The 23,460-nt window shown below is 38.2% G+C and overlaps 1 protein-coding gene across 2 annotated transcripts in view; it reads left to right on the forward strand.

Annotated features, from left to right (window-relative positions):
• The window catches only part of CTTNBP2NL (CTTNBP2 N-terminal like), a 73,325-nt gene that overhangs the window by 19,994 nt on the left and 29,871 nt on the right, over positions 1-23,460 (forward strand). For both annotated transcript variants that reach the window (XM_043963307.1, XM_043963308.1), the window contains exon 2: positions 7,090-7,197. In XM_043963307.1, coding sequence (XP_043819242.1) covers positions 7,099-7,197 — 99 coding nt within the window. In that variant the 5' untranslated portion in view covers positions 7,090-7,098. The remainder of the gene's footprint in view (positions 1-7,089; positions 7,198-23,460) is intronic.

Below are 23,460 nucleotides of genomic sequence, written 5' to 3' on the forward strand. Positions count from 1 at the left end.
TTGAAAATCATCTGTGTAGAGGTAATGGTTAAAATCATGGGAGTAAGTGAAATCACCAAGTGAGGAAGTCTATGGAAAGAATGTGAAGAACAGAGCCTTAGGAAAGGCTTTAAGGGATCTGCTTAAGGATAAGAACCCAATGGAAGAGATTAAGGAGTTAATAGAGAAATGGCAGGTAGGAAGGGAAGCAGGAGAGTGTGACACTTGGTAAGCCAAAGACATTGACATCCAGAATGGTGAAGTGAACCACAACATCAAATACTTCCAAAGAGTCATCAAGTTTTCTAGCTTGGATATTTCTACCATCTTCCCATTTTTGAAAATTGGAACCTTTTCCTTTCTTCAATCTTGAGGCATGTCTTTTAGTCACTCCAGATTCTTCTATTTCACCAATATCAGTTCAAACATCCATCCAGGTCAAGTAACCTAAATTCAATGAAAGTAGCTAAGTATCATCTCCCTGCTTTTCTTGGGTTTCAATTGCCTGCTAACCACTTTTTGCTCTGTCCTTAATCTGAGGAACATTCTCCTTGAAAGATAAAACAAGCAAAATAGAATTTGAAGAATTCTATCTTCTCTCCATTGTCTATTACTTTCCCATCCAAGTCCAACAAGAATCTACCCTTGTTTTTTCAGTTTTTTCTGACTGGCTAAAAGCTATATGGGTATGAACTCTCATCATCATAATTCCTTTTGTCACCAACATAGCTTTAAAAGAAAACCCTTTTACTTGTCTTTAGTATCTTACTGATGCAGCACAATAATAGATAGAATGCTGACAATTGATAATTGATAGAGTCAAGAAATCCTGAATTCAAATCCTACCTTTGAAACTTACTGGCTTTGTGTCCCTGGGCAAGTAGGAGAAGGGAACATGAAGAGGTTTGACTATATGGCTTCTGAGGGTCCCTCCAGCTCTAAAGTCATTGATAATAGATAGGATCCATTTTACAGATGGGGCAAGTAGGGCTCCGAGAGATGAAGTGACTTTGCCAATAGCTGTGTACCTCAGACAGCTCCTTAAGATTTAAGATGTAGATAGATGGCTTGCAGTCTGTTAGTGGAGATACTTCTCACACCAGGATTTCCTCACACAAAATTTTAGCCTTTCTTACAGGACCTTAGCACTCTTTATTTTCATTTTCAGCTACCTATCATCTCTTGTATCTCTTCGTCTAGTCCTTTAAAAATCTGAATTTGTCATTAACCTGTTCAAACGCTTCATTCTTTTTGGACAACTTAAAACTTTTCTCATTGCATTCTAATCTGGAGAGCCTTCCATCTCCCTTGAGTCAGCTTCTGTTGGAGTGTCTCAGGATGTAGGATCCTACCAATGTAATTTCTGAGCTCTTAAAAAATATTCCATGAATAGCAGACTGGGATGTTCACTTCCTTTTCTGTCCCTCACTTTATCAACCACATGCCAGACATTGGGGATACGAAGTCAAAAACTAGTCCCTTCCCTCTAGAAGCTTATAGTCCCCTGAGAGGACAGGAAGAGTACGTGTTGACATATAAAACTATGACCAACTAAGAGAAGTGGCTGACTCTTAGCTAAGTCAAACAAATTTTGATGGTAGCTATGTTTCCTTTTTTACATTTGTTGTTGTTGGGGTTTTTTTTGTTTGTTTTTTTTTAGTGGGGCAATGAGGGTTAAGTGACTCACCCAGGGTCACACAGCTAGTAAGTATCAAGCGTCTGAGGCCGGATTTGAACTCAGGTACTCCTGAATCCAGGGCCAGTGCTTTATCTACTGAGCCACCTAGCTGCCCCCTTTTTTACATTTTTTAAAGCTTATTAGATATAGATCTTAATGTATACTATTTTAGGTTGATGCCTGAAGTTAAAATTCCAGTTTGTAGGCTAAACAAATTAAAGAATTTTTTCAAAATTTACTTTCCTAAGACACAATTTTGTTTTAGTATACTTGGTTATGAAAACAGAAAAAAAAGTATAGAATTCAGCACTTCACATTTGAAAATAAATAATCGGGTGTGAGTAGTCAGTGACTCATCAGCATCAGTTAAAACTGAGAAGTTAAAAGTGGGGTTTTTAAGGGGGTGTTTGGGGGTTGTTGTTGTGTCTCTCTCAATAAGAATTTTCCATACACTAATTTGGCAGTCTCAAAAGCTCCCTTGTAGCTAATAGTATTTTTCTTCCTGAGCACTTCACACAGAGTCATGGTCACTCAAACAAAAGTACATTTGTTTAATTCAGGGTATAATGTCTGTCCTGGTTCTTCATTTTTATTTAAATTTTAGTCTGGTTTTTTTTTTTAATGGCAGCAGCTATCCTAAAATCAGAGTGGTTTCAAAAACTATTCCTACCTGACCATAGCTGGGAAAGGGAAAAATAATCTTTCAGATGTTTGTCAGTCAATCATTAAACCCACTGTGCGCTAGGCTCTGTGTGCTGGGTATACAACAACAACAACAACAACAAAAGACAGTCCCTTTCCTCAAGGAGTTTATAATCCAATAGGGGAGGCAACAAACAAATATATACAAACATGCTACGTACAGGATAAACAGAAAATAATTAACAAAGAGAAGGCACTGGAATTAAGTAGAAGAACCTAATGTAGATGGCTTTTTCATGAAGTTTAATCACAAAAGGCAAAAGATAAATAGCATGATAGTTAGCTGGCATGGAAGGATCCGATTTAACCTTATTCTATCTTACATAGAGGTCTAGTTGATTTCTTATTTCTTGTCAGTATCAAAACTATAGTTTTCCCAATGATTTAGAAATGATGAAATCCGACATTTCTCAGGTGTGCCAAATTTTGTTTGGTAAAGTTATGTGGATGATAAAATTATTTGAAGCACTAAACATTGCTACAACCATGCTGGCAGACTTTTAAAAAATAACCCATTTTCTTTGAATTTGAACCAAAACCACATGAGCTTACATTTCCCCTTTAGGAGCTTTTGTTTTGTTTGAAGCTGTAAAGCTTTGCCAGTTATTGGGTCCAGTCCCAAGCCAAGAATATCACTGCTGTCCTCAAAGTCCCATTTTTCTATCTTTGCCATTTTTCATTTATAATTAAGTAGGAAATAAATATTAATGTAGAGCTACAGTATGTTCATACTAGAGTCAGATATATAGTATTCTGTAAAGGTGCAAACCCCATACTTCTGAAATTAAATTCTTATACTTTCATTTTGTAAAAAGGGAGAGGAACTATAAAAATGTGGTACAAGTCAGCTGATTCTTTAATTTACACTGTTCCTTTAAGAAGTCTGTTTCTTAACCAGTTAGAATGATACAGTGGTGGAAAGGATTAGCTGGAGAGGGTAGTGTGTACCTCCTTATTGGAAGACTTCCAGCAAAGACTGAGGGACCACTTCTCAGCTGTGTTACAGAAGGAATTCTTGTGAAGGTATGCACGCAGAATTGTTGTGATTCCTCTTCTGTCAAGTTTCAATTATATTTTCTGCATACACATACTAAGACTAAATGAGGTCACTTTAAGTTGTAGAAAAGTGTTCCAGATGTTGAAACTTGGATGCATAAGGGATCTACATGGTACCCAGACAACAAGTAAGACTATTGCTGTCTTTGTCCTTCTACAAAAATTATTTGTTCTGTCGTAAGGCATCACTGGCTTCTGACTAAGTGACCCTGAAGATTGTAACAAATGTACTTCTTCCTTTCGTAAATGTAAAAATGAAACAGTTTTGATGTTTTTATGATCTAAGTTCTTTATAAATTTTGGACTGTGACAAATTAGATTTCGTTCCTATGTGATTGAATAATAGATTTGGAAGCTAGAAGAGACCTGAGAGTTCATCACTGCCACCCTTATAGTACAGAGAAGGAAAATGAGGTACTGGGGGACTGTGTGACATGCCTGAGTTAGTAACAGAACCCCAGCTCCTAGTCCATTGACTGGCATATTCTAGGTAAAGGTGTTTATAGAAGGCATAATAAAAATTTACAAAATGCCTCACATAGTACAAGGCACTTTCCTCACAACAACCCTCAAGAGTTAAGTACTGTGGTGGGTTTTGGTGTCTTCATTTTATAGAGTAAGAAATTTAGCCCAGAGAGTTGGAGTTACTTGCCTATAATCACAGGTTCAAACATAGATTTTCTCCTAAGTCCAGTCCCATTTGAAAAAATCTGTGATTACCATATATATTCCTACTGTCTTAGTACTTGTGTAGCCAAATGGTGGGCATGTAGTGATTGTTCCATAAATCCAAAATATAAGACCCATGTATGTAAAAGTCAAATAATGGCAGCTCCTGGTCTGGTTTAGTCTTTTACTGTGTTCAATGTAGATTGCTTCCAATCCTTTCCATATGAGGTTTAAATCACACAAGAATCAATGGAAGCTCATTCCTAGTGTCAGAGATCTCATCTTCCCCGTCTTGTTCTGATTTCCTTAGGAGTCAGCATTCTGCCCTGCACTGCTCCCCCAGCTCTGCCACACACTAGCTGTGTAACTAAGGACTAGTCATTTGACCACCCATCTGAATCTCAGTGTCTTCATCTATTAAGTGGAAATAATTTTGAAAACCCTCGGTTTATAGATGAGAACCTCAGAGACTCTTTTGCAAACCTCTTAAAGGCACATCAAAATGCAATTGGCTTTGGATTACTGAAGAATACATGAACCAAGTACGGGGTGTTGCTGTTTATGGGAAAGTCAATTAAGAACTGAAAAAGGAGAGTGAAGGAGGAAAAAGGCAGATTTCTGCCTCCCGAACCAAGCTATCCTACCTAAAGGAGGCCCTTCAAAGAGTGTATAGCAGTCTATGTGTAGTTTGGGGGCAACTAATCTTGTAGAAAATATTAAATGTCTGCCATACAAGATGCGCCTCAACATTTCAGAAGTTGTAAAGTAGCATGAGGATATGAACTGGTTAAGTCAAATAAATAGTATTGGTCATAGAAAGTAGTTTGAAAGCATAAGGTTGTGTACTTATTTATGTCTATGATTAAGTCTTTGTAACTAGGTGCAATTTTATAATGTGGTATTTGGCAGCTGCCCCAACTTCATGGTGGACAGTTTGAAAATGGAGATAAAGGAGGTGGGTGGCCTTTCTCCTTGCCAAGGCCAACCCTTCTACAGAACATGCATCCTTGATGGTATCCCTCCTCTTTTCTCCACTATGTTGACCCCTTTAGCATCCCTACTCTAATAATCAGTCTCTCCTTCTCAGTCTTTCCCTGATGCCTACAAATATGCCTGAGCTTTCCTCCATTCTTAAAAAGAAACTTCATTTGAGCCTACTCTCCCTCCTAGCAATTGCCCTGTATCTCTCCTGCACTTCTTGGCTAACCTCTTTGAAAAAAATTGTCTGTACTCAATGCTTTCATTTCCTCTCCTCCCACTCTGTTCTAAAACCTCTGTAATCTTAGTTCTCACCACATCATTCAACTGAAAGTGCAGTCTCCAAAGTAACCTTCTCTTAATGGCCAAATCTAAAAGTCTTTTCTCAATCCTTATCCTTCTTGACCTCTCTGAATCCATTGACCTTCTCCTGGATACTCTTTCCTTTTACAATGCCCTCTCTTCATCTTCCTCCAACCTGTCTGAATGTTCTTTCTTAGACTTCTTTCCTGGATATTCATCTGTATCATGCCCACTATCTCTGGTGTCCCAAGGCTCTGTCCTCCTTCTCATTTCTCTTGATAGTCTCTCACTTAACTCACTTTCTATGTAGATAATTCCTAGTCTACATATCCAGCCCTAGTCTCTCCTCTCAACTCCAGTCCTGAATCATTTATTGAATGATGTCTTATTGATCACTTATTAGACATTTCAAAATTGGATGTCCCATAGGCATCTCAAACTCCACCTGGACAAAACTGAGCTCATGATCTTCTCCCAACCCTGCCTTCCTGGGCACCTAGTCTCACAACCTCGGTATCATCTCAACTCCCCACTCACCCCACGTAGTCAATCATTTGCCAGATCTTGTCATTTCTTCCTTAACGTCTTCCTTTTCCCTCCTCTTGTTCACACAGACACCTCTCTAATTCAGGTCCTTATTACCTCTTATCTGGATTTATTGCAGTAGCCTCATAACTGATCTTCTTTCCTAAGTCTCTCCCAATTCCAAATAGTCCACACAGCTACCAAAATAATTTTGCCAAAGCACAGGTCTGACCAGGTCACTTCCCTACTCAACAAATGTCTGTGGCTCCCTTTACTCACCCTTTGTTTGGCATTTAATGTCCTTTACCACCTGCACTTTGCCTTCCATTCCAGTCTTCTTCTATTCTGCTGCCCTGCAGGCTCTATATATGCTCTAGCCTTGCTGTGACCTTGACAGAACACTCCATCTCCCATCTCAGTATATTGGCCCCATGGTTGGAATGCTTTCCTGCCTCCTCTCTGCCTCTTTGAGTCCTGACTTCCTTCAAGATTCAGCTCAGACACCACCTTCTACAGGAAGCTTGCCTTCCAGCCAGCTTGTTTGGCTCTTCCACACACCCCGTCATGTACATTTTATCTTCTCCATTAAAACGTAGGCTTCTTAAGGGCAGGGATTTTTGTTTTGTTTGGGATTGTGGGTTTTTTGTTTACCTAGCACTTAGTACAATGCCTGGCATGCAGTAAGAGTTTGAAAAATGCTTTATGATTGATTGTTTGAAAACAATTATTTGTCCTTTGTGTTTTTGTTAGGGTATTTGGCTCCAATTAATGTCTACAACCCAGTTCCCATCACTCGGGTTTCATCATATCCAGACACTGCTTAATATCATCAGAATTGGCTCAAAGAAGGACTAACATACAAAAATTAATAGGCCATTATCTAGAACTTAAAAAGCACCTCTAGAAAGAGATTTTCTCCTTAGTGTCTAACTAAACTCTCTAAGATGTGTATCTGTATTTCTTTTAGGGAGGAAAAAAAATTTAATGGTCATTATAAGCAGTTTTGGATTCTTGAAGAAAGTACGGTTTTTTTCTCTATTATTTCATTAAAACCAGAAACCCTTCATTGCTATTTCCAAACTAAATGTACTGTTTCTCCCCTTAAAGCATTTTATATCATCATTGTTGTTCTTTTAGTTTTTCCTTTTTTTTTTTTTAAACTACGCTGTCGCTTACCCTAATGGTTGTCTTTATTTCAGGCATTCAGGATGAATCTGGAAAAACTCAGCAAGCCGGAGCTCCTGACCCTCTTCAGCATTCTAGAAGGTGAACTAGAAGCAAGGGATCTTGTCATTGAAGCTTTAAAGGTATGATTTGAGAGTCGTGGTTCCTTTTTCCTGGCTGGTATAGCAGTAGAATCTACTTAACCCAAATATTGTTATGCTGCAGAGTCCCCAATGAAGTGAGGGATGGGGAAAGGGGAACGCGTGGCCATCTCTGGGCTGTGACTGTCAGAACCTGGGAAAGGCCCTGTCACCTCATCCACTTCTTTCCCTACTTAATGCCTAATTTTTGAAACTCTACCCTAGAGTTTTCTTCCTTTATTTAAAGCTCTGATCCTTACTAAAAATGTCTCTCCCCCTGGGAGGAGTCTGTTATTAGTCATTTATGTCTTATCGCTGAGTTTTAGCTATTTTCTGAGCCCATGTTTTAATAATAGTAAGTAGAAGGGTTAAGTAAATGAGATGATTACCCAAGGGCAAGTGGGTAAAGGGAGAAACACTAAACCAGGGAAAAGTCTAAAAAGGGAAATGGAATAGGGATGCTAAAGACAAAACTTTTCCCCTTTGTGTTGTGCCTGGCCCTGCTGGTGGCCTTTAGAGAGGAAGGGGAGAAGGGAATAATCCTCATCAAGTACGTGCTGAGCGCTTTACAAATGTTATCCTGTTTGATTCTCACAACAACCCTGGGAGCCGGATGCTGTCATTCCCATTTTACAATTGAGGAAACTGAAGCTGACAGAGGTGAAGGGAATTGCCTAGGGACACATGGCTGGTCTGGCCCGCTATCCCTTGTGGCACCGGCTGCCCTGTTGGTACAGTTGGTCTTCGTAACACTGGCCTTTGAGTCCAAGGGCCTGGGTTCTGAGCCCTATAGCCTACTCTTAGGTAGCATCATATAGTAGAAATTCAGTTCGATTCAACACTTAGAAGAAAGAGCTGGATTCATAGTCCAGGGTGCTGGTGAGTTTGGATTGCAGGTTCCCCTCAATTGGCTCTCATCCCAAGTCCGTAGTATCACAGCCTGAGACCAGGAAGGGATCATCTGGGCCAGCCCCCTTATTTTAAAGAGGAGAATACTGAAGGTGAGGTCACAAGACTTGCTCAGGGTCACATAGATATCAGTGACAGAACTAGCATTGGAACTCTGGTCCTTTGACTCAAAATCTACAATCCCTTTCAGTTCTAAATTGTGTGACATTTGTAATGACTTAGATCTTATAAGTTATTATTAAAAGCTATATGAAAATCAAGTTGTCACAATATTGCAGTTATTTTTAGTGTAGCCAAAATTCTTTTATATTCTTATTAAGTGAAAAGTGTATTTCTATCAGTCCTGTACATATATTAACTTCTTGCTATCCTTTCAAAGATTCTTTATAGCAACACCAATCATTCCCTCTCTCCTGCCTGAATAGGAAACACTGGCCACTAAATGAGACCATTCCCCAAACAGTAGTGTTCTTTTCCTTAACCTTCCTCGTCAGCCCCCTCCCACAGTGGATACTTTAGGATTAAGGGTTGCAATTTAGCCATGGTTATATAATCCTTTCCTGGATTACCCTAAAATTACAAGCCTGATAAAAATAAAATCCACTTCTATACTTCTGTATTCTGATATATTTGGAGTGAGTTGTTAATTTATGGCTTTTGAGACTGGGTGGAAATGCATGCCTATAGGCAGTTATTATTGCAAGTCTAAAAGCTTAATAGTGATCCTGTGAGTAATTTCAATGCAATTAGATGCCTTTCAGTGTTGCTAATTATTGTAAAATATTGCTCCCTCTTTATCTCCACATTTATTTGTATAATTGTGTTTTTATAGTAATTCATCTTAGTTTCATTTCTGTACAAGTTCATGCAGCAATGTCTTAATTGGTGGCACTTTTGTTAGAGTAATTCATCCATTTGAGAAGACTGTCCTGTTTCTTTTCTTTCTGCCTCCATCTGCTTTCAGTCATGTTTCCCATGATTTCACTTTGAATTGTATTGATGAGTTTTCATTTGATTCGTGCCATTATTTTTCTTAATATGTAATAGTTAACATTTATATAGTGCTTACTAGGTACCAGATTCCATGCTAAGTGCTTTACAATTTTTTTCTCATTTGATCTTCACAACAACCCTGGGAAGGAGGTGCTATTATTATCCCCATTTTACAGATGAGGAAACTGAGGCAAATAGAGAATAAGTGACTTGCCCAAGGCCCTGCTACTAGTTAAGAGTCTGAGGCCTGACTTGAGCTCAGGTCTTCCTGACTCCAGGCCTGGCCGCCCTAGTTATATGAACTGACCCTACTTAGATGCTCGTTATCCACTACAGCATGGCCTGTATCTATTGGAAAGAGCAGAGTCAGAAGAACTGGTTTCTGATGCTGTGCTATGCCCACACGTCATACCAGGTCCCAGACACTCCCTGGCTGTTTAACTTAAGGCAAGCCCTCCCTCCAATCTGGGCTGGATTTCTTCACCTGTAAAATGAACTCATTTAGATAGGACTCTTCCAGTCCACATGGCCCAAGGGCAAGCATAGGGTCCGCTCTTCTCTTTGTATCCTTCTTCCCCTCCCCTTCCCAGCCCTCCCTCCACACACAGTGCCTCACAAAGCACTGTGTACCCAGTGGGCACTTAACCAGTGCCTCTGATTCACTGATACCTGGCTGAAGCTTTATTTAGAAAGTCAGCTCAGAACACACTTAGCCTGCTCCACTTCCCTCTGGGCCTGCTCATGCAAGATTACTAACTACCTCCATCCCACTGCCACTTGATGCCATCCCACCCCTTTCTCTGCTGCCCTCCCCTTTCTCCCAAACTCCAATTCCCCCCACCCACATGGTTTTTCTTCCATGGGAACATGGTTGGTGATGGGATCATCGATGGCTGAAAGGAAAAAAGGATGGAGGAGACTAAGATTTTATCTCCCAAGTCCCAGTTCTCAAATTCATCCTCTGCTAGAACTGCTATTCAGTCCCAGGAGCCAGTATTAGTGCCTTGGAGCACTACAGCAGAGGTTCCTGCTCCTTCTGGCCCACCCCTCCTCCCTTACCCCAAGTCTAAACTGGGGCTTATCTACTCATTTTCCCCTAAAACACATTGTTATAGAAAGTGGGTAAGTCTAAGTACATCACATGTTAAATAGGTTCATGTAGCCTGGCCTGGCAACCTAGCTACCATTTATAACATTATTCCTGTTGCAAAACTGAAATCTTATTTCAGACAACTCAATTGCAAATGAATTTTTCCATGGCAATTCCCTAAATTGTGGTCGGCCTTCCCTTAGGCAATATAAAGAATGAGTTTGTTTTGATTAAAACTATCCCCATGGAATCTCTCATTTTGCATCACTTAACATATATATATATATATATATATATATATATATATATATATGTGTGTGTGTGTGTGTGTGTGTGTGTGTGTGTATATATATATATATATATATATATAACTTTTTTAATTTAAAAAATATTTTGTTAGGAGTTTATTTTCTTATCATTTTATTTCTTTCTATAAAAATGAATGAAGTACCCAAAAACCCAGTTTCCAGTAGATAATATATCTTAAGTCTAAGTTAAAGTTTTACTGACCTCCTGTCAGCAGATACTGTTCCAATAGTATGGATTACACAATTTGACAGTTAATTTTAGACCATGATAAATTTTTATTGTATTATGTGTATTCTTGTTCCCCAGTTGGATTGTAGATTCCTTGAGGATAGGGACTATATTTCCTCACTCCTATATAATGCTTGTGATGCTTGTTATTTGTCCTTCGTTCTCAAAGAGGACCATGACATCCTGAGCTGAAGTCATGAATTGCACTGAATTTGATTTAAGTGAGAGATGGCTATGCAAGGTCACCAACCTCACTCTCTCCTCCAGAGCTACCTGGATCCAGTGGGAAATATATATCAGGATGGCTGGAGATGGCCCTGGATTTTGGAGTTTTTTGGGTTTTGTTTTTTAAATTAACTAATTAATTAATTTAGAATTTTCCCCAAGTTACACATTAAAAAAAACCAAATTTTTTCACATTGATTTTTTAAAACTTTGTGTTCCAAATTTTCTTCCTCCCTCCCTCCCTCTTCACCCCTCCCTAAGAAATCAAGCAATTCGATATGTTATACTGTGCAGTCATGCAAAACATCTTCACATTAGGTTGTGAAAGAAAACAGAAAAATAACTTTAGAAAGAGGAACTGACAAATAAATTCATACTTCAATCTATATTCAGATACCATCAGTTCTTTCTCTGTTGATGGTTTGCATTTTTCATATGTCCTTCTGATAGCATCCTGCTCATCAACACATATATATACATATACATATACATATACATATACATATACATATACATATATATAACTTAACCTAAAAAGCCATGGCAAATTGGGGGGGGGGGGAGTTGTCTGCGCTTCAGTGGCTTCGGTAATATTTCAAGGCTTCTGAAGTGTTAAGTTTTACAGCCTGTTCTAATATGTTGTGTTATGCCCTATCTTCTGGTCCTGATGATAAGTTAATAAGCTTAGTTGCTTATTACACATGTTTTTCAAAAATATTTGGGGGTGGGGAGGGTGCAGTACATGAATCCAGTTTTATTTACCATAAGCAACTTCTAACAAGTTGAAAGAACAACTAGAGAAGGCGTAGCTATAATTAAGGGAATATTTTGCTCCAAAATCCCATTCAGTAGAGCACACAAGTGGTGTATTTAGTCTGTACATGCCGCCTGAAGGTGATAACTTTATCTTCCAGGCTTAAACTATATTCACCAGAGGCCAAATGAATAGTTTTGCCAGAAGGGGCCCATCTTAAAACACTATTATTAGATAAAACAACGAACAACTGGATCCCAGCAGAAAGACAAATGCCATACCAGATTCTTTGAGTTGAAATGAGATCTGACTTAATTTTTGGCCACATTTATTCCTCAGTCCATTTCTACTCATGTATTTGTTGAACATCTCAGAATCTTTGTGGTTCTTTCCTCTTTTCTTTCATTCTTGACATTCTCTTTAATTCATAAATGAAGATTGCTTGCTAAAAATCTTTCTTCATCCTGCATATCTACAACTACTTTTTCAGAAGGAGACCTTGGGATTTGGTTTTTCCTCCTCACTTCCAACCTGATTTTTCCAAATGTAGAATCTATTCCCCAGTTGTCTTCTGACTCTAAACAAAACCACTGTTAGAGACCAGACTGTTCTGTTGATTCTAGATGAATAAATGAGCCACATTGGGAAGGCTTGGATTTACCAGAGGCAGTCAGCGGAGTTACCACAGCATGCAAGCAGAACCCTAGCTACAAAGTTCCATTTGTAAAATGGCTTCATTCATTTCTCCAAATTCCTAGGCAGTGCCAGATCTCATCCACCCTCCTTCCCTGACCCCTAAAACTATGTTCTTTTTCTCTTCAAAATATAACAGAAATGCTCTTACTCTTCTATTGCAGTCATCACTGCTTTGGTATGCAACTTGGGAAGCAAAAAGAAAATTCCACAGTATTCAGGTTTTCTCAACATTTAAAGTCTTAACTGTTCCATTGGCCGTGGGTTTTCTATCCATAATTGAACTGTTTGGGATTTTTCTTAAGAGTTCATATTTCTTGGGTCCTGTTCATTTGAGTGTAAGATCTTCCCCTATCTATCAGCTCTCCAATCACAAGAAGTCACACTGTTGCAGAAATGGAGCAGGTGGCAGCTCAACAAAAGGATGCCCCTTAACTTGCTCTATTAAATCCAATAAACCTATGCTTCACAGACATATTAAAAAATGTCAAAGCATTAGTTTGAAGTCAGGCGGTGCAAGTGCACTTGGCCAATTTACAAAATTCACATTGAGTAGTGTCTTTTTACCTGTCGTAGTCATGTGTTGTTTTCTGCCCTCCTGAATTGTGATGCAGAACCACTTTAGTACTACACAAAGTGGCCTCCAAACCAGTTACCAATTCATTTAAGGAGAATTCCCTTGAATTGCTTCTCCAGTGACACACAGAAAAGTATGACAACCTCTGAAAAGATATTAATTAACATAAGCAGTCTCTAATTCCTGCCCTCTGATGTCTTAGTAGCAATACAGGTGTAATCCTTTAAGTCAAAACTTTGTTGCTTTTGAGAGAGCAAAAGTAAGTGGCAATGTTAGAAAAAAGTTATGATTTTAAACAAAAGTCTTCAAATGAATGAGTGTAAATATGTTTACCAGTTCAGAATTAAATTCAAGAAATCACTATCAAAATAATACACTGGGGGCAGCTAGGTGGCACAGTGGATTGAGCACTAGCCCTGGATTCAGGAGGACCTGAGTTCAAATCCAGCATCAGACCCTCGACACTTACTAGCTGTGTGACACTGGGCAAGTCACTTAACCCCAATTGCCTCACCAAAAAACAAAGACAAAAAATATACCATTGTGTTTATGAAATTGTAAAGTCTAAAATAACTTTAGCTCAGATTTTTGAGAGTACAAAAGAGACTAGAAATGACATACTCTTCTGTATCTGACAGCAAGAAACTTTCCTTTGGAGTAGCTCTTGATTCACTCTTCTTCTATACTTTTCTGAATAATAATGATAACAGATCTTTTACCTTATAGCTTGCAAAGTACAGGTTGTACAGAGTAATATTATCTCCATTTTACAGAGGAGGGAATGAAAGCACAAGAAAAATAAATGCCATGCTCATAGTCACATATGAAGTAAGTGGTCACGATGTGAGCCCAGGTCTTCTGCCCCAAACCAAGTGTTCTTTCCAGTATAGCATAAAAGACGTTTCAGGAATGGTTCCAGAAACATTCAGGAAGTCTACCAATACAGCCGCTGGAATAGAAGAACATGAGATACATTTTTTTGTATTCATGAGCATGGTCCTCAGACCTAGATCTGGTGATGTCGCTCCTCTACCCAAAATGTCTAGTCCATGAAGCAGTGTGGGCCCTGCTTTGTTATCAAAGAATTTTTGAACAGTTAGGTAACTGCTGGTGGCATCAGAACATTTCACTGTGGCTCCCAGGCTTTTACTGAATGTAGCATTTCTTATTCTGTGGGGACCAATTTTTAATTGGGGAGTGTTAGCTAAGCAGCTCATTGCAATATTGGGGCAAGGAAGGAGACCAGCAGCCTCCCTCAAAACAGAACAGGATTTATTTTAACAAGAATGAACTTAAAAAAAAAACACAAACAGGATCAGTAAGATCAAGGGAAAGGAAATAAAATGGGGAAAGGGAAATTATACAACCTGAAAAATACCACTGCCCAGGAATCAGCTGAGAATACACCACAGCCTCTTCTAGCATCTTCCAGCTTCCAGCCAGAATGCCAGGGAAAAAAAAAAAAACTTCCTTCCTCCCAGCACACTCCATACAGCCCCCAGCCAATTGGATGGCCGCCCTGACAGTCACATGACTGCACTCACTAGGCTTCCAATCATTATAATTTTGCCAGACCCATGTAGGCATTAGCAAGTGGTGATGATGTGAGGTGCCAGCGCCATGGCAACAGCTACAACCAGTGGATGGAACACTGTGCGGTTTGCAGAACCCCAGGCCAGTGTGCACTGAGGCATAAAAACCTCAAATAACAATTAATTCTTTACAATTCTCTAAGGAAAGCTGATACATTCAAATCTGGTTTTATTTTTTAAATATTAATTTTATGGCAAGAATTTTCCTTTAAGAACTTTTGTGGTACAATGGATAAAGAACCAGCCTTGGAATCAAGAAACCTGAGTTTTGGTGCTGTCTCTAACACACATAAGCATGTGATCCTAGGTAAGTCAACCTCCCAAGTAACTCTGTAAGATGCTTGAGGTACAGATGAGTTGCTGACCTGCAATGGTGGGAGGAGTTTCCATGCCCAGGAGTTCCCTTCATGGATGAAATCATAGGTGCAGACCAAAATAATAAAATATTACACACATGCATGCATATATATGCACATATTTTACTACAAAGTTCCTTCATATATCAAATTCCCAAGTAGACTTAAAATGATAATCGTGTGCTCATGCAACTTTCAACCTGAAGGGGAATTTAGAGATCATCTGGCACAAGTTTTTTGATCTATAAAATTTTGATTACAAACAACTTTTTAAAAACACAATTGTATAAAGCAACATAATACACTGTTATTCATTAGGAGGACTTAAACCTGGAGTTATCTTACAGTGGTGGTGGATCTGAGTTCACCCATCTCCACTCCCTCTCCATCCCTCTTTGTGACCAAAAACATATAAACATGGATACATACATGGACATAATGTGTGTGTGTGTGTGTGTTTTGTGTGACAGCTGGCTTAGGGCTAAGGTTGCAGTCTGTGGTCATGGAACAGATGTTACAATAGATTTCTCTTCTTAAAAAAAAACAGGAAATTCTGAGGACAGTGAGAAAACTCTTTCAGCAGAATTGTTTTCCTGCCCTTGTATTGCTTAGAAGAGAACTTGAACCCCTTTCCTTTCCCAACTGGCTTTTCCAATAGCAGGTGATACAATGTAGTAGATCTTCCAGCTGCATTTTGCTGCTTGTTCCTAGAAGAGTGACTGTATGCTGCATGGTCAGTTTGGCTTTCATGTTGGCAGGCAAGCCAACTTCTTATGAAGGCTGTTAATGTTTGCTTGAAGAAAAAATTCACAAAGTTGCCTAGTTTCAAAGTTATAAAGTATTTGAGAAGCAGAAAATGTATGACTAAAACTGAAGCAGGCATTTGGATCTTAGGAAGATAAACTTTCAATTAATAATACATTTCTTTTAGATTTCCTTATTATTATTCCTTATTTTAGGTATTACTTAATTTGTCATTTGAGTTTGTCTTACAGAACAAGTAGATATTCGATTTTAGTCATTTGAAAGTATTTTCTGTTCTTAAGTTTCTAAGACATTTTCTTATAAACACGAAAGTGTAAAAAAAATATATACAGATCCAGTTTTGCTTTCAAGATGATTCCAGCAGCTTTAATATCCCCATTTGATTTTAGTTATGTATAGTTTCCAGCAGAAAAAGTACAGGCATCATATGTTTTTGTACCTATTGTTAAAATACTGTTACATCTCTAAGTAACAAAAGTGATCGATCCATGATGAATAATGTAAAGGGTTGGGTTTTATATCAAAAGAATGAAACCATAAATAGGTTTTAAAAAAATAAATATACCTGGAATCATAAAATATTAACAACAGAAGAAAGGACCTTAGTGATCATTTAATCCAAGCCTCCAATTTTTCAGATGAGAAACCTGAGTCTTAGAGACCTTAAGAGGAAAGGAATTAATCGGGCAGCTAGGTGGCACAGTGGATAGAGTACCCACCCTGGAGTCAGGAGAACCTGAGTTCAAATCCAGCCTCAGACACTTAACACTTAACTAGCTGTGTGACCCTGGGCAAGTCACTTAACCCCAATTGCCTCAAAAATAAAAAATTTAAATTTAAAAAAAAAGAGGAAAGGAATTGGGTACAGGAAAAAGAACATGGGATGAGTTCAAGGCCCAGCTCTATCACTTATAAAAAGGATTTACTAAGTACCTAGTATGTGTTGGGTACTTTACTGAGGCTACAAAGACAACTGCAAGTGTTCCCCTTCCTCCAGGGAGCTAACGTTTTATTGGATATTGTGTGGGTTCATATTGATAAATACATACAAGATAAATACAAAGTTGTACATACATCAAATGAGCCTGTATTGTGAAATTTTGTGACTATAGATAAATCACTTAAGTCTGTTTCCTCATTTGATAAATGGAGATAAAAGGACTATATTATCTTATATCACAGGTATGCTTTGATGAAGACACTTAAAGTAGTAGCTTTTAGTATAAAAAGAATTTTTACATTGAGTGGAAAATGGGCTAGGATTCCATCTAACCCAGAATTCTTAATGATGATTCTCTTATGATCCTTAATAATTAGTCAGTATTGGTCAAAATATACTGACTTCCTGCTTAGAAAATATTAGTTTTCAGTATCTTAATGTGAACTTCATCAATAAAAGGTGAGCATGGAAAGGTGGTATGGTGAAAAGGATGCAGAATCCTTGGGATTCAGGAGACCCGATTGACCTTTAGTAGCCACATAAGTCTTCACCTCTGAACTTTACTTTCCTGATTTGTAGATATGAGGAAAAGAATCTGCATGCTACATTCCTCACAGAGTTGAGAGGAAAACACTTTCTAAAGCTTAAAACATCATTTAAGTGAGTTGTTATGTATTTGTAGAAGACATTGGTCTTATTTATGACTTTACATCAAAAATTCTGTTCAAAGACCCCCCTGGACATAAAGTTGTTGTGTAATCACAAAAACCATGGGAGACAAAACACCTTCTAACACTGTGTCTCTTATGCATTTTGCTGCTCTTGTTCCCTGTCAAGCCCAAGCAATGTTTAGTAGTGTTTATACAATTTAACTAAATTGGATGTTTGGTCTTTATGTGATACTTTGAAAGATGATTTGACTAAAAGTTTTAAAAATAAACTGAAGCTATTTTTGCCCTATAGAGCCTGACTTGTCACTATTCTTAAACTATTCACCATTCTCATTTCCAAAAACAAGAACATAGAATCCAAACTGTTAAAATAATATTTTAAAACTGACATTTATTTGCCTCTAAAAGTACCAAACAGGAAGCCTAAATTTTAAAGACCACTTGTACTTAGCATGTGGTAGTGATGGTAGGATTATGTGTATGTAGGAGAGGAGAGATTGAAAAGGGGTAGTATTTATTTTTTTAAGTAGTATTTTATTTTATTTTTTCCCAATTACATGTAAAGATAGCTTTCAACATTCATTTTGGTTTTGGTTTTGGTTGTTTTTTCTTTTTGTGGGGCAATGAGGGTTAAGTGACTTGCCCAGGGTCACACAGCTAGTAAGTGTCAATTGTCTGAGGCTGGATTAGAACTCAGGTCCTCCTGAATCCAAGACCAGCTCTTTATCCACTGCACCACTTAGCCGCCCCTCAACATTCATTTTGGTAAGATATTGAGTTTCAAATTTTTCTCCCTCCCTTCCCTCTCCCCATCCCAAAGCCAGCAAGCAATCTGATATAGGTTATATATCATAATCATGTTAAACATATTTCCACATTAGTCATATTGTAAGGGAACAGAACAAAAAGAAAAAAACAAAAGAAAGAAACAACATTAACAAAAAATAACAACAAAAGTGAAAATAGTATGCTTCAATCTGCATTCAGACTCCATAGTTTTTTCTGGATGTAGAGAGCATTTTCCATCATGTGCCTCTTGGCATTGTCTTGGATCATTGTATTGCTGAGAAGAGCTAAGTCTATCAGTTGATCATCACACTGTGTACAGTGTTCTCTTGGTTCTGCTCATCTCACTCAGCATCAGTTCATGTAAGTCCTTCAGTCTTTCTCTGAAATCTGCCTGCTGATCATTTCTTACAGCACAATAGTATTCCATTGCATTCATATATCACAACTTGTTCAGCTATTCCCCAGTTGGTGGGCATTCCCTCAATTTCCAATTCTTTGCACCACAAAAAGAGCAGCTATAAATATTTTTGTGTATGTGGGTCCTTTCCCCTTTTTTATGATCTCTTTGGGATACAGGCCTGGTAGTGGTATTGCTGGGTCAAAGGGTAAGTACAGTTTTATAGCCTTTTGGGCCTGGTTCCAAATTGCTCTCCAGAATGGCTGGATCAGTTCACAAGTCCAAGGGTAGCTGGTTAGTATCAGGAAGATTTCTTCCAGAAAATGCTTTACAGTATATATATATATATATATATATATATGTGTGTGTGTGTGTGTGTGTGTGTGTGTGTGTGTGTGTGTGTGTGTATGTATGTATGTATATATATGTGTGTGTGTATATATATATATATATATATATATATATATATATATATTAATTGAACTTGTTCCTCCTTCAGCAGCCTTTTATTGAAGAGAGAGAGTGGCTGTAGTCTGTAATAGCTTGTAGAAGATACTGATAAAATCTCATTATAATGAAGGTTTTCTGTATAACTGACCTATTTCCATTTTCTAGAGTGTGGCCCAGAGTAACAGAATTATACAGATCTGATTTAACAAAAAAAAAACCCTGTTAAAGAAATAACCTCGTAAAGCAGTGATTTTTCAGGTCCAATTACGTGGTATTTCTACCCTGGGACGAAAAGTAAATCTATCTGAGCTACAGCTGTGTTCTTCATGGTGTGGTTTGTTCTGCCATCAAGTCGAAAGTATCATTTCCTTCTCAGACAATTAAATTCTGTCCTGGAAATTTTACCCAAATTTACCTGCACTAGCAGACAAAATAACATATTAGAAGATCCAGAGGATTTGGAAGAAAGTAATGAAGTCATAATATTTTAAAATTAGATCTGAAAGGGACCTGAGACACCATCTATTCCAAACCCCTCATTTACAGATGAAAAGCAGAGGCTGGGGTGGTTGGAGTAACTTGTGCTCCCAAGGTCACACAGGTAAGTAAGAAACAGCTTCAGAATTTGAACCTGCATCCTCTAACAAAAAACCCAACACTTTTTTCCAATTGTAAATATTATTGTAGACACAGTACCTCAACTTGATTTCTCCAGATCCTACAGATTAGGAATATGCTTTCCAGCAGGGCAATCATTATAACCAAATTACATTACAACAAAACAATTTTAATATTGGGTAGAGTTGCAGGAAGATCCTTGAAATTCCTTTGAAAGTTGGTTATTTGGAACTCTTATTTTCCCATACAAACAGATGTATAAAAGTTAACTACTCAGAATAAATCAAATGGGACTATTTAACCAATAACATAGCAAAACTAGAGAGACTGCTAGTTATAACATTGTCTATAGCAAAAATTCATTCTGAGTTCCAACTAGCAATGGCAAAAACATTTTTTTCTTTCCTCTATCCTTCTCAGACTGGCCTGGCTTCCTTAGGGTTTGGGTACCCTGGTAATGAGAACTTCCACTGTGGTGAATGAGAATGAGCTTTTGGGCAGGTCAACTGGCAGCTTCCTGGGGAGCAGAGGCCCTGGGTGTTGGGGGTAAGAGGCTGGGAGTCAAGATACTTGAAGGTACTAAGAAGTCAAGTCTATTGTAGGTTCGGGATTCTTTGACGGCACTAGTGCCCACAGAAGGACTTTGGGGGAATGGAGGCAGGGGACATCAAAGGAGGAAACAACAACTCTTGAATGTCCTGTCACTTGTAAATCAGGTGCTTAACAAGTATGGGACTGCCTGACTCGATTTTACTTATGCTTAAGTAATTTGTTTATAATGGGCCATGTTTAATAGCCATACTTTATAGCAGAAGAAGTTTGTGTATGTGCTGTGAGTTCCTGAGAACCGAGACTGGTTTTTGACTTCTTTGTATCCCCAAGAGCTTAGCACAGTGCCTGGCACATAGTAAGTGCTTAATAAATGGTTGTTGATTTGACTTATTCAGGGATTAAACTTCTTTTTGGAATGCAGAAAAGCAGTGGGCACCATATGTGGCAGCTATTTCCTAAAAATAGTCAGTTAGATGATATATCTGTCAGCTGATTTCCTTACAACCTTTTGTCACTGTTTCTTTATTCATATCACAAACTGCTGGGGGGGGGGGGCCGCGGAGCTCCAAGAGAATAAGCAAATCCTTCACTTAACTGATATCTCCGTGTCAGTTCTGTTTGTCTGATGGCTGTTAGAAAAGAAAAGAGAAGCTTAATTTTCAAAATGAAAGCTATTTAAAGAACATACAGTTCTCCAAAAATTGAAGAGAAGCCTTAGTGCAGATCATGCTGGTGGGGAGTTTTGTTTGATTTATTCAGTTGGAAACGAAAACAATTTAAAAAGGGAAATGGCTTATTCCTCTTCTTTTCATTTCCTCTTGTGACTTGTATCTTCCTGACATGTTTTTAGTCTTGTGATTTGGGCTTAATCAGAGATTACTTCCAACTCCCTGTCTTCCCCCACCCCATAAAGTAAGGCTAGGGTTTGCTTCTAAAAATCCTAGCCAGTAGAACCTTCCAGAGTATTTCAGTAAAGCCAGTTGTTGAGGATGATTTGGAGGATAGGAGGAAATACCTTATGTTATTGCCTAAACCCTTTAGTGAAAGGGGGCATTTATAAAAGTAAGCCAGAGAGTTCATGTGTGGGAAATACTCAGCATAGAAAAGGCCTTACTTAGCAATCCCAAAGGAAAACATGAGCTTTTCCCCAGCAGAGAGGCACTTTGTCTACTTATCTTTGATTCTTTCCTACTCCAATAGCTAAATGTCTCACAACTTCCAAATAGAAATTTCCATACAGAAAACCTAAATTATTCTCTTTCAAAACAGACTTTCAGTCATCACTGATGCAGCTTGAACAAAGCAGACCAGTTAGACTATATGCTTGAGCAACAACTAAATAGAAAATAAAGAGGCTTTTATTACCACACAGAGGAGGACAACCCTTCTAAATATGCCTTCCATCATCAGTTTGGTTTCCCTTTCCACAATTTCCTTCATCATACTTAAATGTACTTTTCTGCCTCATAAAATCATCTCCCAGTAATGAACTTTAATAGGTAAAAATATTAAGGAAGGCCTGCATTTTTAAAATTTAATTGAGTATAGAATGGGGAAGATGTGGTTAGACAGTGTTTCATGTGAATCAGATTTGAGAGGGGGGTAAGGAGAATAGCTTTGGTTGACTGAAAACTCAGTATGAGTCAGGAGTATGCTGCCACTGCCGAAAAGCTTATTGTGGTATTAGATGACACATTAATAGAAGTATAGGGTATGTGGCACAGTGAATAGAGCACCAGGCCTGGAATCAGGAATCAAGAACTCTTCCTGATTTCAAATCTGGCCTTAAACACATACTAGCTGTGCCACCCTGGGCAAGGCACTTAACCATGTTTGCCTCAGTTTCCTCATTTGTAAAAATGAACTAGAGAAAGAAAGGGCAAAGCACTCCAGGATTTCTGCCAAGAAAACCCCAAAGGGGGTCACAAAGAGTTGGATACAACTGAACAACAAGAACAAAAGTTTTTAAAACAGGGAATTGATCATCCCATACTATTCTGTGTTTGTCAGACCATACTTGGAGTTTTGTGTTCCCTTCTGAGCACACATTTAAAGATGCTGATAGCCAGAGCTATCAATGCAGCAACAGAAGAGGACTCTTAGGATGGCGAAAGGACTAGAAACCAAGCTGTTATCTAAGTGTTGCTTAAAAGAATTGGGGGAGGGCGTCAGCCTGTAGAAAGGAAGGGATGATGAGAGACAATCGATGTTTCAAATATTTGAAGAGTTATCGTTTAGGAAATAGATTTCACTTGTTTTCCATTGCTCCAAAGGAGGAAATGAAAACCAATGTGTAAAAGGTATAGGGAATATATTTTAGTTCATTGTGGGAAAGAGCTTCCTAGCAATTAGACCTGTCCAACAATGGATTGTGTTGATCCATGAGGTAGTTAATGAATGTCCTGTAACTGAAGGTATGGATGGCCCTCAATTGAGGATGGTCCAGAAGTTCTTAAACTTTGGGGGTATCTTGGAGCCCTTTGTCAGTCTAGTGAAGTCTTTAGACCCCTCCTCAGAAGAATGTTTTTAAATGCAGAAATAAAATCCATAAGATTACAAAGGAAACCATTTATATTGAAATATAGTTATCAAAATATTTTAAAAGAAACAAATTCATGGATGCCAGGCTAAGAACCTTGTTATAAGGAGTTTATCTTCTAGGCAAGAGTTAAACTAGATGACCTCTGAATTTCTTTCCAGTTCTAGGATTCAGTGATTCTGATTCTAGTTTTCTTCATTACTGAAATAAGACATGGCTTTTTTTTTTTTGCTCTAAACCTGTGGTTTCATCAATCTTAGGAATTCCTCCAACAATGCAGGCAACTCATCTGTAACTTAAAGTCTTAAAAAGTTGACTGGGATACTGAGAAGTTAAAGAATTTGCCCATAGTTGCACGGTCAGTATGATTCAGAAATAGGAGACTTCTATGCACTACATCTGCCTACCTCTCCCAGACACAGGTTAATAGCAGTTGCTGTTTAAAGGGCAAAAGCTATTAGCACAAATTAGTATGTATCTTCAGATTTACCTCCTGATATATTTATGGCAGAAGTCTGAATTTTTGTTGATAGTAAGCATTATAGATTTATCGCATTTAATATATCACTTAAATTTTCCTAGATTGATGATGACATAACTTAATAAAGTTCATAAACTTCATAAAAAAGTTCCCACTCTTCATAAAGATTTGCATCCTCACAGTTTATTTGATTTTCTCCTCCTTTTTTTACTTTTTTTAGTGTCTGGTACTTGAATACGGTTAAGTAAGCTTAATGTCATCAACACATGCAAGTAGATGGAGACTGTAGATTTAGAACTGAAAAACACCTTAGAGGTCATCTGGTCCAACCCCCCTCA

Source organism: Dromiciops gliroides, chromosome 4 (assembly GCF_019393635.1).
Source record: "Dromiciops gliroides isolate mDroGli1 chromosome 4, mDroGli1.pri, whole genome shotgun sequence".
NCBI classification, from domain to species: domain Eukaryota; kingdom Metazoa; phylum Chordata; class Mammalia; order Microbiotheria; family Microbiotheriidae; genus Dromiciops; species Dromiciops gliroides.